Source organism: Gracilinanus agilis, chromosome 4, assembly GCF_016433145.1.
Source record: "Gracilinanus agilis isolate LMUSP501 chromosome 4, AgileGrace, whole genome shotgun sequence".
Lineage (NCBI taxonomy): Eukaryota > Metazoa > Chordata > Mammalia > Didelphimorphia > Didelphidae > Gracilinanus > Gracilinanus agilis.
In genome coordinates, this window is record NC_058133.1 from 36,169,658 (window position 1) to 36,185,784 (window position 16,127).

The 16,127-nt window shown below is 40.6% G+C and overlaps 1 protein-coding gene across 1 annotated transcript in view; it reads left to right on the forward strand.

The window, feature by feature from the left end:
- Window positions 1-16,127, forward strand: part of GLMN (glomulin, FKBP associated protein) — a 51,215-nt gene that overhangs the window by 2,861 nt on the left and 32,227 nt on the right. Inside the window, exons 4-7 of the mRNA XM_044676875.1 lie at window positions 3,935-4,054; window positions 5,969-6,077; window positions 8,399-8,645; window positions 10,281-10,383. Of these exons, the coding sequence (XP_044532810.1) occupies window positions 3,935-4,054; window positions 5,969-6,077; window positions 8,399-8,645; window positions 10,281-10,383 (579 nt within the window). The remainder of the gene's footprint in view (window positions 1-3,934; window positions 4,055-5,968; window positions 6,078-8,398; window positions 8,646-10,280; window positions 10,384-16,127) is intronic.

The window sequence follows — 16,127 nt, forward strand, 5'->3', positions numbered from 1 at the left end:
CTATTCTTAGTGTACATCTAATGAGCTAATACCATTGGGATACTTAGCTTAATAGCTTAAGCCTAACCTTCCAAGGTGATGCACAAATCCACATTTTGATAAAGTAGTGTTTTGAACAAGGTTCAACTGAACTTTTTAAAATTTGTTACATAGAACTTTTTGATAGTGATTTTAAAACAATTTGTACTGTGTGCTTCATTAAAAAGTAAGTTATGAACAAAGGTTCATGCTTCTGTTTCTTTAACAAAATTGGAGACACTTAGGTAGAGACTTTGATTAATTTAAAGCCTAGCCTGTATTTGTATTATTTTTATTATATGAATTTTACCCTAGCTCCAATTTTCTGTCTTCAGGGTCTCACCCAAACAACAAACTAATATTATATTAATTTATTCATTTTAAAGAAAATGGGATAAATAAAATGGATGGTTTATGAAAAGACTGAAGAAGGATCAGGCACAACTAGGAAGGGTCTCTCATTTGCATGAGAGACCCTTCCCATTCTAGAGATTCATTCATTTGACAGATGAACACCTCTGAAATGTAAAACAGATAATATGCAGACTCTGATCTCCAAAGGCTTACAACCAAGTCAGAAATATATATAAATAAACGTATTTATATGTAATATAAAAATAGTATTTATATAAAAATATAAATAAATGATACAAGATGGGATAAATCAAATGCAAAGGCAGGTCCAGGTGAAGAGTAATGAGAAATTGGAGGAGGGAGACATCACTTTCACCTGGGAGTAGAGTTTTTTTAGGAAACAAATCATGGAGGAGATGTTGCTTGGTCTGGATCTTAGAGGAAGAGGATCAGCAGAGATTGGGATGAGAGGGGAAGAGTCCATTCCAGGCACAGTGGGATATTATGAACAAAGGCATTATGGGAAAAGTCAGGATAAAAATGAGGAGAGAAGACAATAGGTCTACTTTGACCAGAAATGTACCTGCAAATGTAGTTTGGGGAGGATCTCAAAAAATTCCAATTTTAGGAGTTTATGCATCTAGTTGGCAGTAGAGAGGCACCAAGGATTTTTTGAGTGGTTAATTGACATCATCAGAATGGTGCATTAGGAAGATTACTACAATAGCAAAGGGAAGGATGCAGACAAACCAAGTAGGAGACTATTATAATAATGTCATGGATTCCTGCGGCAGTTTGGTGAGGCCCTTTTCAGAGTCATATATGCATACAATAAACTACATAGGATTACAAGGGAAACCAATCATATTGAAAAATAGTTATCAAAACTTTTTTTCTTAAGTTCATAGACATAAGGTTAAAAGTCTCAGGTTAGTTGAAAGCAGATAAGAGCCTGAAAAAGGGGTAGTGGTGGTAAAAATGGGGAAAGGGATATGTAGATGTGAGAAAGTGTGGTGTTAGAAATGGCAGAACATGGCAGCTAAGTAGATGTGCCTTAGATGTGGTAGAGCCAATAATGACTCTAAGGTTTCAAACCTGGGAGACTATAAGGATGACGGTACCTTAAAGAAAAAAAGACATTGGTGGGGAGAGATATGAAGAAGTGAGGACAGGTTTGATTTGGGGTGTGTTGAGATTAAGCTCCTAGTGAGACAGCCAGGTGGAGAGATCCTTCAGAAACTTCAAACTGTAGTTGGGAAATGGAAATAATGATTTGGGAGTAGCTTGCATGGAAGTGATCGTTGAAGCCATAGAAACAGATGTAATCATCAATCAGGAGTGAAGGAAAGTTTGAAGATACAGAAGAAAAAGGATTGTTAATAATAGCATCTTGAGCAAACCATGAAGGAATGAGAAGAGCACAGATAGAGGAGTTAACCTTGGAAAAAAGGAGCCAAGAGAAACAGAAATGAGAATGGCTAAGACACCAAGTAATCCTGAGATTTTGAGCAGTAGGAATCACCATTTTCACATTGAAGGGGCTCATCTGATGAGGTTAAAGCCAGATGAACAGAACTAAAGGCTGCTGAGCAGGAAAGGTTTACAATAGGGCTGTGATCTGGAGACATGTCAAAGAATGGAGATCAATAGCGAAGTCAGTGTGTATTTGCATCATTTCCCTCATTTGATCCTCATATGGCATGAACTGGAGCCCTCCATCCTCCTTACTGTCCTTCATGGGACTTCTCCAACTATTTCAGTCTTCTTCTGAGCTCATAAAGCTCAGATCTGAACACCATTCTTAGGTGGTCCAGCCAGGGTAAAAGACAAAGAACTACTTGTTCTGGAAGCCTTTCTTCAAGTTGCCCAAGATTATATTAGCCTTTTGGTTGCCAAAGGCTCTCATTGAGCTTTCAGTCCACTAAAACTTCCTAATCATTTTTCAGACAATTGTCTAATCTCCTCCATCTTGTGAAGGTGATTTTTTGACCTCAAGTAGAAAACTTCCAATTTTTCCCTCCTGAACTTCATCTAATTGGATTTAATGCTCTAGCTCAGTGATGGGCAAAGATTTTAAAGAGGGGGCCAAAAGAAAGGAAATGCTCATCTGTCAGTCTGTTTCTAAGGCAACTCTTTCCAAGTTTCATTGTATTATAACCTACTCATTGTATTCGTCAGATTAGGAACGCCTGGCCGGATAGAACATTTCAGGGGGCTGCATTTGGCCCTTGGCTGTAGTTTGCCCATCACTGCTCTAGCTGGTCAAGATTTTTTGGGACCCTAATTTTGTCATCCAGTTCATTAACTAACTTCCAGCTTTCTGTCATTTACAAATTTGATAAGTGGGCCATCTATGCTTTTATCCAAGTCATTGAAAATGATGTTCAACAACCCAACTTCTGGGGCCTTCTCCCAAAGACCTTCCCACCAAGGTGCAGGGAACCAATAACGACCCTGCTTTGAGCCCAGCCATTATAATCTGATTGTATTCTTGACTGATTTATAGGACTCCATCTTTTCCACAAGCCTGAGATAAGATACTTATCAGAAGTTTTGCTCAACTCTACATAAACTTCATCTTCAGCACTCCCCAGAGCTACTATTTCAGAAACATTCTAAAAGAGAAATAAGATGAGTTTGGCCTAACCTGGTTTTGATGATGCCATGCTGGCACTTCTTTTTCTAGGTAATCAGTAACCATCTCTTGGCTGAGATAATCTAGAATTTTCTAAGGAATTGAAATCAAGCTTACTGGCCTATCACATGTAGACTTCTTCCCTTTTGTGGAAATACTCTTGTCCTTCTGTGCTTTGCCATTCCATGATGATTGTTATCTCTGTGCTCCTAGACCAGGGTCAAGAATTCAGAAAAAGTATCAGGCACTCTCTTTTACTACTTCCTTCTTTGTTGAGGCTGTCCCTGCCTGATAGGTGCTTGTTAATTGCTGGGCATCGATTTCCTGCTCACCGTTTCTGTTCTGTCATTTCTTCTGTTAAAATAAGAACACAGGAGAAAAATGAGATTTGAGCAGCTCAGCCTTCTCTCTTTGTCAGTCACCTATGCCTCCTCTGCCCCAGCAGCCTTTCTTCTAGAGGGCTTAATTAAAAAGCTTTCTAAATATTGGTCTTGATTCTGTAATGAATCAGGGTAGCACTTACTCATATGAAGCACCTTTTAGTGCAATAGGCAACCATTTAAATATAAAAAAAGAGACCTGGCAATTGGCATGTTAGCATATGAAGAGGAAAAAAATAGCCTTTTTAAGTTTAAGCAGTTACCATCTTTGAATGCTTTACATGCTTGACTCTCCATAGCAGCTAATAGAATCTCTCTTTTATTTTCCCATTGAAGAGTTTTAATCCTATTTTTTATAAGGAAAACTGAGACCAAGAGGTCTCATAATTCCTTTAGAAGTAGATGGTAAAGCAATGTGTACATATACCTTTTTTCTTATTTATAATAATTTGAGGAGTACTAAGAATATCCATATTTGAAAAACATACTAGGAAACTCTTGTAGTTAACAGATTTTTGCCTCATTACCTCTGAAAATGTTTTCTCAGGTTATCATCAGGAGTATGGGTTGGAATCTTGTTGGCCCGGTTGTTAGATGCTTTTTATGTCATAAAGAGGAAGTTGATAAAAGAGAAAAATGTTTGAGAATGCTTGATTTGCTGGTGAAGGTAAGTTAGTGACTACTCTTCTTTCTGTAATTCTCATAAGTTTTCATCCCTTTAGTTCTTGTTATTTGGTAGGAAATCTTTCATATCCGAAGATTGCTGGACAGGATTTTAGTCTTTTTTTTTGTTGTTGTTGTTGTTTTTGAGGAAAGACCTTCTCCTTGAACCAGGTAGGAGAATTATAGAGGGGGGTGGAGTAAAGTCAGCCTATTATTTTATAGATGAGAAAACTGAGGCACAAAATGGTGATGGACGTCGCCCAAAGTCACCTGACCAGTTAGCACCACACCTGGGACTAGACCAAAGCATCCTGATTTCTGACACCTTTCCCACCCATGGTCACTGCTGTCTGGTCATAGAAGGATTAAAGATAATAGAGAAGCTGGAACTCACCCAAAAGGAGGTAAAACCAGGATGAAGAGGAAAGATTATGCCATGTGAAAATAGACTCAGGGAAATAGCAGAATTTCACCTGGAGAAGAAAAAAATACATTCAGGAAGTTGCTTTGTTTATTTTTGTTTTTTGGTCCAGCCCTGTGATTTTTCTGTTGTGGATACTTCCATTTGTAGAAACCCACTCTACTAACAGAGATGGCTAATTCTTCAACATATAGCCTTAGCCAACGGTCTGAGAGGACAGGTGATCAGCCACATGGCTGGTAGTATCAGAGACAAGGCTTAAAGCTAAGTCTTTGTGACTTTCCAGTGGGGTTTGGGTATATTTAATGGCTAGTCTTGGGCCAGGGGAATCTTACTTATTCTACTTGGTTCAAGGGCTAGAACTGGTGGAAACTTGAGGAAGCAGATTTTCAGCATAAGGAAAAATTTCCTATTAGAGCTGTCCAAAATTGGAATGAACTATCTCATACTAGAATGGAGCAGTGAATTCTTCAGGGAGAAGCTAGGCAAACACTTTGGATGTTGTAGATGGGATTCCCAGTGTGGGTAGGAGTTGATCTTTGAGGCTATCTTATAAGGAAAAAAAAGGAACAAACCATAGGTTAGGATGTAGCTTGTAGCTAGTAGAAGAGGACTCTTAAAGAAATTGGAACAAGATAGACTATCCGTATAAGCCTATTAGTGTCATGCTATCAAGGACAGGCAGGAAATACCTAGGAAAGACCCCAAGGAAGGGAAGGGGAGATTAAACTAATTCTATGCTTGGAGGAAGGAAAACACTGTTACTGCTCACTGATTATAAAAGTACCCTTTTGAGACAAGGTTAAGGAAGTCACAAGATATGGCCAATCAGAAAAAAGTAGAGAAGCCAATAATGCCTTTGTAAACTCTGGTCTGGGTACCTAACTGTGGAAGGGTCCCAAGGGCTGGGATCATTGTGTCTGTGGACAGGGGAAATTTAAGAGAGTTCTCCTCTCTGGAAATCATATTCCCTTCTCCATGATTCCTTAACTTAGGAGGTACACTTGGGCAACTAAGAAATCCATTGTGTACATGGGGCATTTTTTCTTTTGTCTGCAGAATGATGATTTGAGAACCATGAATTCTGTACCCTGCATAAAAACACAGCCTTATCTATTCAAAGAGAGATGTGCCTGTGTTGTAACAACTGTTTGCATAGAGAATCCTGTTGCTACTAAGTAAAGATAATTGTATAAAGTAGCCCAGGGGGCAGAGTTCTAGGCCCTAGAGTCAGGAAGACCCAGGTTCAAGTCCTGCCTCAGATACTTACTCTTGGTGTGACTCTGGACAAGTCATTTAACCTCTCTTGGCCTCAGTTTCCTCATTTGTAAAGAGGGAATAATAATAGCACTTATCTTACTGGTTGGTGAGGATCAAATTAGATCATGTAAAGTTCTCTGAAAGTCTTAAAATACTAGTCATTACTTGCAAACAGTACCCATGTGATTGCAAATCTGCTTTTGTAATCAGGGGGCTTCATGGTTAATGTTTTTGTAGCTCTGCCATCCAAAGGAACTGCTTTTGGGTTTGCTCGAACTGATCGAGGAGGCCTCTGGAAAACAGATAGCTGAAATTCTTCTTCTCTTGCTCGAGCCATTACAGACAGGTAATGAGCATTTTGATATCAACATACTATTATTATTTTGTCTTTGTAATTAAATGTAGTTACCTTCAGCTAAAAGCAAAACAAAAGGCTTGCCTAACCCAGTTGTTTTATTTAAGCAGAACCTTGGTTGAGGGAAGGAGCAGCAAGTGCCTTATATGCCTTCCTCTAGGACTTGTTAGATAGATTAAGGGCAGATCAGGTATCAGTTTGGGATGAATAGAAAATTACTCTTATGAAATAGTTACAAAGTGCATGGGAAAAGTGACACTATTCAGTGTCAGGCCTGCTCCTGCCAGTTCTCTGCTCAAAAAGTTTAAGTGTACCCCCATTGCTGGCAGGATTGCTTGTATTCAAGGCTCTCTTTCAATCTGCTTCTAGCCAGACTAGAATATTAACTGCACCCTCATTTCATCTCACCCACTCTTGGCTTCATACATCTGTACAGGGTGACTTCTATGCCTAGAATAGACTTTGTCCACATCTACTGTCGAATTCCTCTTCATCCAAGGCTGCTTGGAAGCTCCTCCTCTTCCATGAATCCTTGCTGGCTCCCTTGCCTAGAAATGACCCCAGTCATCCTCTTCCTCTGATCAAATCTCTCATGCTCCTCTGTTGGATTTCAATGCAGTTTTCAAGTAGTTTTGTATGATGGTTGTAAACATGTCTTCTTTGACACTTTGTCTATTTTAAACTCACTGACGCTCATTTTTTCAAATTGTCTAAAACAGAATTCACTTTCCCCCCCAGAACAGACCTTTCCTTCAACCGTAAGTTACCTGTTTCTGTCTAGGGTACCGCCAGCCTTTTTAGTCCCCCAACTTCCCCCCCTCAGAGTTCTCGTCAGCTTGTCGCTGTCCCCTCCACATCTCCTTGTCCATTCTACCCCACAGAATCTGTTGTGTCTCTTGCTCTCTGCTCACAAGGCCACCACTCTTGTTCAGACCCTCATCACTCTTACCTAGACTATGGCACAAGCCTCCTCTTTGGCCTCCCTTCTTCCAGCTTCTCTGCTCTCCCAGCCATTCTTCCCATAGTGGCCCAGTAGATATTCCTGAAACAGGTGTCAAACCACATCTGCTCAGGAAGCAGCAGTGGCTCTTGGTTGCTACTCAGATAAAGTAGAAACTCCTCTCTTTGGCACTTACAGTCTTTTTAAGGTTTAGGCTTGCCTCTCTTTTCAAGCTTATTAAATATTTCTCCCCCTCACTAACTCTGTGTTCCTGCCAAATAGGCCTCCTTCCCATAGTCCATGCTCCATGGACATGCCCTCTCCCATGCCATCCTATCTCCAGGCCTTTGCACACACTATTGCTTTGGCCTGGAGTGCTCTTTGCTTACTTCTTGGGATTCCCACATCCTTTCATGGCTCAGCTTAGCAGAGGTTTTTCCTGATTCATCCCATTGTTAGCAGCTCTCTCCCAGTAACTTTATATTTTTTCATGTATATTCAGTATTTGCTTCTCTGTACCCGTGTGCCCTTCTAAGCAGAAGAGGAGCTTCTCGAGGGCAGAGGCTCTTTCATCTTTTGTCTTTGTCGTCAGTGCCAGCACATAGTGGAAAGGAAATGCTTGTAGCATTGAATGTGCCCTTTGAACAAACATGATGCATTTAGAGAGGAGATCCATCTTTTTATTGCATTTTATTTTCTGCAACTTAGAGTTTTCCATCATGGCTGTGACTCCTTTACACACCTGTCTTGTATCAGGAATTTCCATCTATATAAATCTTTGTATTGCCTGCTACATGTAGTTATATTTCTCCAGTGGTAGGTGGAATTGCCCAGTACTCACAATAGCAACCCTGTATAGGATAATATTGCTGAGGGAAGTGATATGTGAGAGATTTCTGCAGCCTCTGCATTGAGGGATTGGAGGCACAAATGGCAGACTATCCCCAAAGAGTGGAAATGGAGACATCCCAGGGCTTTAAGAGTGTCAGAAGTGATAGAGCCCAGAGGCTAAGAGAATCTGGTAAGAGCCCACTGTCCAGTGAATGAGTCCTGTGTCAAAAATGGGAAGCTATTCCATGATTCTCTAACTGCATTTTCTTAAGAGTATGGACTGAGCCATTACAAGGGATAAGAAATTAGTCAGTGTGTTTTGAGTGAGAGAAATGTCCAGCAGTGCCTATCACGTGATCTTCAAAGCACTGAGGGGTTTCCCAGTGTTTTACTCATTTTTAAGTTTTTATGTGATTCTTCAGCAAAAACTTAAACCAAGTAATCAGTTAACCCAGCTGGCCTCCGCCAGTCCTGACTTCTCATCCTGCAGGTGGGTCCTTGGCGAGGCTTCCTCTGAATAATGGCTTCATCTCTGTTTTAGTGATTCAGAAACTTCATAGCAAGAAGGCCTACTCGGTCGGATTAGCACTGTCTACCCTGTGGAGCCAGCTCTCTCTTCTCCCAGTCCCTTACACTAAAGAACAAGTGCAAAAAGACCAGCATGGGCTTGGTCGGTGTTGCCAAGCCTTAGTCACATTTACTAAGCCTTTTGTGGAAGAAGTTGTTAAAAACAAAGGCCACCCCCTGGAAAACAGCAAGGAAGAGCTGAAGGCAGAACTGCTGAAATTGTAAGTCGATTCCGTTGGCTGTTTGGGAGCATCCTGCCATGGGCTGTGCCAGGCTAGTGGCTGGCTGTGTCTTTGGTGTGCACGTGTGTGTAGAGTCTGTGCATTCTCCTCGAGAACACGGAGGTCTGGGCTGCGGGCTCAGACCGAAGTGCCTGTAGAATGATCTAACATATCAGCACCACATTTGGTGACGTTTGTGTAAAGGGGCAGGAGGCCAGGCCAATTGCCCAGGGTCACACAGCCACCGAGTATTCATCAGGACTGTGCTGGGTGAAAGATGAAATGCCTGAGGAAACAAAGGTTTGAGCTCCTAAGCATAGCGATTTATTAAGCAGTCTTTGCCAGTGGCAGAACAAATTGGTTCTAGGCCTGCCTCAGCTTTGCACTGGGCCTGAATACAGGGGAGACACATCTTTATGCATTAGAAACAATCAAATAAGACCAATTAATTAAAAGAAAACAATTAACCAGGATGCAAAATTAGGTAATCTGCTTTCTAATTGGAGGGAAGATTCCAAGTTGGGAGGAGGCAAGCAAACAGCTACAATTCCCTGAATTCAAAAAAAGGGGTGTCCCACTTCCCCCTGGTGTCTGTATTCAATAACTGACTGACCAGTATTGGGCCAGTTTTGTTTTTTCAGGGGTGGGGAGGGGAAGAGAGGGCAGTTTTCAGATAAAATATATGGATTGCTTGAGATGGATAATTGTGAGAAACTCCTTGTATCGGCTTTTGGATCTGACTGAGTTTATGGCCAGCATCATCAGCAAATAGAGGTGGTCCAACTTTCCAGCCACAGAGGGCTACGTTCAAGCAATACAGTAAAGTCCTCTTACAGTTATCACAACTGAATAAAGTTTTCTCACAGGACAGAAATTGGACCCAACCCATAATTGAATAGAAAGGGGCCCGAGCGTCACAAGATGGAGTTGGTGTGGGTCACTCAATTGTCCAGTTCCCCAGGACTCAAACTCAGGCTATCTGCCTGGAAGATAAATACTCTTTCCACTGCTCCTCACTTTCTCTCATTACCACCATTTGCCCATTTCTCTTCTATGAAGTCCATCTCTGAGGCTGGGAATCTAGAGGAAATGGGTAGAGTAGTGATGGTACCAGAATCGCATCCTCCTAGAAGGCAATCTTGAACCCTCAGTCAAGACTAAATGCCATTCAGGAAGGACACATCTCAGAGCCCTTACCCAAGGGATGATCCAGAGATTTCCTAGTTATGGCATAGACCAGATTCCTAAATGTGAATGTGAAATATGGCATATACTGCTAGATGTGTTCGATGTGGTAGCTTGAGAATGTTTCCTAGTTTTAAAGGCTTTTCTTTTTTAATTTTTTATTGTAGAGGAGGGCACACTTGGTGAGGTAGGGAGATGTATTTGGAAATAAATATGTAAAAACAAAAGACATTAATTTTAAAAGTTTAAAAAATAAAATAAGTATAGAGAACATCTCTGGGCTGAATTCAACAAGAGATTGTCCTTCTATCCCCACCCCTTCAAATGTGTATTATTAGATCATTTTAAACATTCCATGTTTGTTCAGAGATATATCTATAGAATAAGCAGGGATTGCTACTTAAGAAGTTTTCTATTCAAGTTATCTCCTCTCTCTTTTTAAAATCTTAGTTGTTTCAAAAGTTTGAAATATCCCTTGCTGACAGCGCAGCTCATTGAGGTGCTTGAAGAAAATGAAGAAGATCCTTTAAAATCTTTTGCATCTGAAATAGTAGTAAGTATAATGTGATTTACTTGCCTTTTACAAAATAAATATTTTCTTGTATTATGGAACTAGGAGAACCCGCTTTGAGTATCAAGAAATAAAATTGCAGAAGTCTGAGGGCAATTCAAAAGTAAGTGCTGCCAGCCTCATTAATATATAATTTTTAAATTTCTGATTAAAATGTTTAATCACAGTAGGAAGGCATGGTTTTGAAAATCATTATCATATTTATAAAAAAATCTATCTTTTTTTTTTTTTAATTTTTCTTTTAAACCCTTAACTTCTGTGTATTGGCTCCTTGGTGGAATAGTGGTAAGGGTGGGCAATGGGAGTCAAGTGACTTGCCCAGGATCACACAGCTGGGAAGTATCTGAGGCCAGATTTGAACCCAGGACCTCCTGTCTCTAGGCCTGACTCTCAATCCACTGAGCTACCCAGCTGCCCCCATCATTAACTTTAAATATAAGATTTAGAAGCCACTTTTCCTCACTTCACAGTGAGGTATGGACCAAGTACAATCTTAAACTTATCTTTGGTGGAGGAAGATGATCTCAAAAATGCATACTCAGATGGGGCAGCTAGGTGACTCAATGGATAGAGAGTGTGTAATTAGGATCTGCTCCCCAGAAACTTTCTCCCCTAGCATTCCGTGTTCCTTCTCACATTACATGCTAAAGTAGGGACGATATAAGTTTTGTGTAGCCCCACCTCACTCTCTCTTCCCGTAATCGTGGCTGCTGAAGCTGGCTTTTGGGGTCAGAGCAGAAGAACTTACTCACGTGGTTTTATTTTTGTTAGATAATCAGGTTTTACTTCTATTTCTTTTTTTCCTCAACTTCAGGTGATTATTAATAAACTTTATAAATATGATACTTGGAGTTATTGGACAAATGTGGCCTCAGGTACTTCCTAGCCATGTGACCCTGGGCAAGTCATTTAATCCCCATTGCTTAGCCCTTACCACCCCTCTGCCTCAGAACCAACGTTTAGTATCCATTCTAAGACAGAAGATAAGTGTTTTAAAAAAAAAAAAAGAACTTAATAAAGACATCTGGGATAGGCAAACAGGCCTTGCCAAGATTTGGGCAGTTGTTTCCACATGAGATGGTTAGGTTTTGAGTCTGTTCACTTTTTTTTTTTTAAAACCCTTGCCTTCTGTCTTAATTTTAAGACAGAAAAGCAGCAAGGAGTAGGCAATTGGGGTTAAGCGACTTGCCCAGGGTCACTCAGCTAAGAAGTATGTCAAGGCCAGATTTGAAGCCAAATCCTCCCATTCCTGGGCCTGGCATTCTATCCATTGTGCTTCCTAGCTACCCCTCAGTTAACTTCATAATTCCATTTTCATTTGTTTATGGGAACTTGTGTTTTCCAAATGTGGTGACGCTTGTATTGGCTTTATATCACTATATAGGAAGATCCTAAACTGTATAGTAATTCATCTATTAATGAAAAAATATGCTTACTTTCACATTTTGTCATTACCAAGCAAAGTGGTAACATTGGAGCCAAAGGGAGTTATTGTCCCACTGAACTATGATGTGGTCAGACACGTGTAAGACAGTTGTGCTCATTTGTGGGTGCTATGTTTTGGGTTGGATATAAGCTGGGGAGCATCCAAAGGGAATCAGCCAAGGTAGTGAAGGGATTCCAGATAATGCCATACAGGGAATGGCTGAAGGAACTGGGATTTTTTTTAGCCTGGAGTAGACTCAGGGGGAGACATGCCCATTGTCTTCAATTATTTGAAAGCCTATCAAGGTGGAGGAGGGATTCCATTTAACAAATATTTAGTGTATGTGTATATTGTATATGTAGTATTTGTGTAAATTGCTCAGAGCTCTGGGGTTATAAAGACAAAAACAAAAAATAGTTCCTGCTTTCAGAGAATTTCTGCTTGATTGGGAAATGCATTATGCAAACAGATCAGTAGCTACAAGGGGATTTGAAGAGGGAATGAGACCTTGACAACTGAGGGGATAAGGAAAAGCTTTGTACAGCAGGATATACACTCCATTGAGCCTCAGAAGAGGCTGAGATTGATCAGAGGCAGAGGTGAGGAAGAAGCAGATTTTCTGATCTTTTGGATACTCTGAGAGAAAGTCTCTAGCTGTGCTCCAAGGACTGATTGAGCCACAAGTCTCAGGAAAGAATTCACCACATTTGTCAAATCATGGTAGAGAATGGCCATGCCTTGGGCCAAGGTTCTGAGGCAGCTACTTATTGATCTATTTTAAACAACCTGATGAAGACAATGGGATGCCTTTTATCTTGGAGGGCGGGACATAAATCCAAGACTTGGATTCTCCCAAGACATGCCCCAAATGCATAACTATTGCACACTTCTGATGGGCTACAAGGGTCCAAATCATACTGTCAGAAGGGACCCAGAAAGCTTTGCCAAAGATGACAAAAGTCTTGGGCAAGAAACCAAAGACCATGAGGCTTAAGTGGTCTGTTTGTCATTGCTGACCATTGAAGGCAAGGTAAACAGAAGAGAAAAATGGATTTAAAAAATGGACAGCTGGAGCTTCCGGGTTAAGATGGCGGCAGAGTAAAAAGCAGCTCTTAACCTCTCCTGACCGAAACACACAAAACTCCTCAAGGGGACATAAAAACAAGTCCAGACGAACGGAGGAACGCCACAACAGGGTGCAGCGTGGAAGGTACGTGGAATCGGGACATTTCCATGCTATAAAGGGGTGAAACAGCTCTCACTAAATCGCGGGCTGAGCAATCACCCCACCCCCAACCCCTCCACACGCACCACCTATAGCACTGAAGCCAGCTAAAAAGAGATAGAGCAAGTTTGGGGCACCCATCGAGTCATTGGCAGCTCCAGGGCCTATTCCTGAGAGCAGCAAGATTTGGGACCCCAAAAAGCTAAAGAACGCACACGAACTCTGAGCGCGGGCTCAGAGCACAGGCACGGGCGGGGGCGTGGGTGGAGGCAGACACAGCCACAAGCTAAAGCTCTGAAACCCTGAGTGGGGAACCAGTGTCGACGGGTATACGACTGTGGAAGCAGCGCCCTGAGACTTGTAAAGGAACCTCTGGCAGAGGATCAAGCAAGGGGGTCCACCAGGGGGCTTGACCTTGGAAAAAACCAGACCTCAGACCTCAGGAGCCAAAAGACCGCGGACAGACCCTGAGAGCGAGGATAAAGCTGAGAAGCTGCTGGGCTAATGATGGCTACCCAGACTCAGGAAGTTCAGAAGAGAAAGATTAACAACAAGAAATAAAAGTCTTTAACACTCGACAACTTTTACACAGAGAAAATCCAAACAACCAAGCAAACAGAGGAGGAGAACAAACAAGCATTGGGACCCACCTCAAATAAGGAAAACAGGTCACAAGCTATGGAAGAGTTCAAAACTGAGATTTTGAGGAAAATGGAAGAGATCTGGCAAGAAAATAACAGTTTAAAAGGTAGAATCTTGCAATTGGAAAGTGAGGCTCAGAAATCAAATGAACTGATAAGCAAATTGAACACCAGAAATGACCAGAGCGAAAAGGAAAACCAGAAGATTATAGCCGAAAACCAAAAGATTATAGCCAAAAACCAAAAGATCATAGCCGAAAACCAAAAGATTATAGCCAAAAAACCAATCCCTAAGGGCTAGAATTGAGCAATTAGAAGCTAATGATCTCTCAAGACAACAAGAACAAATAAAACAAAGTCAAAAGACTGAAAAAATAGAAGGAAACATGAAATATCTCAATGAGAGAGTGACAGACCAAGAAAACCAGTCTAGAAGAGACAATTTGAGAATAATTGGTCTTCCAGAAAAACCAGAAATTAATAGAAACCTGGACTCCATACTAAAAGAAATTATTCAGCAAAATTGCCCTGAAGTCCTACAACAAGAGGGCAATATAGACGTTGAAAGGATCCATAGAACACCCACGACATTCGATCCAGATAAGAAAACGCCCAGGAATATAATTGCCAAATTCAAGAGTTTTCAAGCAAAAGAAAAAGTCCTGCAAGAAGCCAGAAAGAGACAATTCAAATATCAAGGAACACCAATCAGGATCACACAGGATCTGGCAGCCTCCACGCTAAAAGACCATAAGGCTTGGAATACGATAGTCAGAAAGGCAAGAGAGCTGGGCCTGCAACCACGGATCAACTACCCATCAAAATTGACTATATATTTCCACGGGAAAGTATGGGCATTCAACGAAATTGAAGAATTCCAAGTATTTGCACAGAAAAGACCAGGGCTAAGTGGAAAGTTTGATATCCAACCACAAAAATTGAGAGAAACATGAAAAGGTAAATAAGAAACAGAGGGGAAAGAAAGAAAACTTATAATTTTTAAATTTGCCTTTTTAAGGGCCTCAGTAAGATTTAATTTCTGTATTCGTATGTAGAGAAATGTTATGTATAATTCTCTGTAGTGAACTCTATTCACTATTATAGTATTCACTATTATAGTAATCAGAAGAATAATTCACAGGGTGAGGGTGGAACACTAAATAATCTAAGATGACATGGGGGATGGGAAAGAGGGGGTGAATAGTAGGGGACACCAAGAGAAACTTGAGTGAATAAGAAAAATAGGATATTCTATAACACTCAAAGAGGGCATGGGAAGGAGAGGGGACAAATACTATTATAAGAATGAGAGGAAGAGAGCATTAAGAGGTAATAATCAAACCTTACTCTCATTGTAATCAACCCGGAGAGGGAAGAGTAGCTATACTATCCATTGGGACATAAAACTCTTATCTAACCCTTCTGAGAAAGTCAGAAGGGATAAACCAAGGGGAGCAGGGGAGTGGGGAGGGAAAAAAAAGGGAGGGGAGAAGGGGGAGGGAATTCATAAGGCCTTTAAAAACAAAAAGAGGGGGGAAAATAAGGGAGGGGGTAGAAAGGGAAGTTAATCAAGAGAGGGGATAAGGGATAGCGGCTTAATAGCAAACCACTGGTTTAAAAAGAAATAGTATAAGAAAAAGGGGGTAGGAATAGGGGAGGATACGAAAATGTCAGCAAATGCACAACTGATGATTATAACTCTGAATGTGAATGGGATGAACTCGCCCATAAAACGGAAGCAAATAGCAGAGTGGATTAGAAACCAAAATCCTACCATATGTTGTCTACAAGAAACACATATGAGACGGGTGGACATACACAAGTTTAAGGTTCAGGGCTTGAGGCAAAATCTTTTGGGCGTCAAATGAGAAAAAGAAGGCAGGAGTGGCTATTATGATTTCTGACAAAGCCAAAGTAAAAATAGATATGATTAAAAAAGACAGGGAAGGTCATTACATCCTGATTAAAGGCAGTATAAACAATGAGGAAATAACACTGCTCAATATGTATGCACCAAGTGGCATAGCATCCAAATTCATAAAGGAGAAACTGGCAGAGCTCAAGAAGGAAATAGATAGTAAAACCATACTAGTGGCAGATCTACATATTCCTCTTTCAGATCTAGATAAATCAAACAAAAATAAATAAGAAAGAGGTAAGAGAGGTGAATGAAGTCCTAGAAAAATTAGATTTAATTGATATGTGGAGAAAAATAAATAGGGACAAAAAGGAATACACCTTCTTTTCAGCTGCACATGGCACATTCACAAAGATTGACCATGTTATAGGGCATAGAATCATTGCAAACAAATGCAAAAAAGCAGAAATAATAAATGTAACCTTCTCAGATCATAATGCAATAAAAATAATAATTAGTAAGGGCACCTGGACAGGAAAATCAAAAACTAATTGGAAATTAAATAATATGATTCTT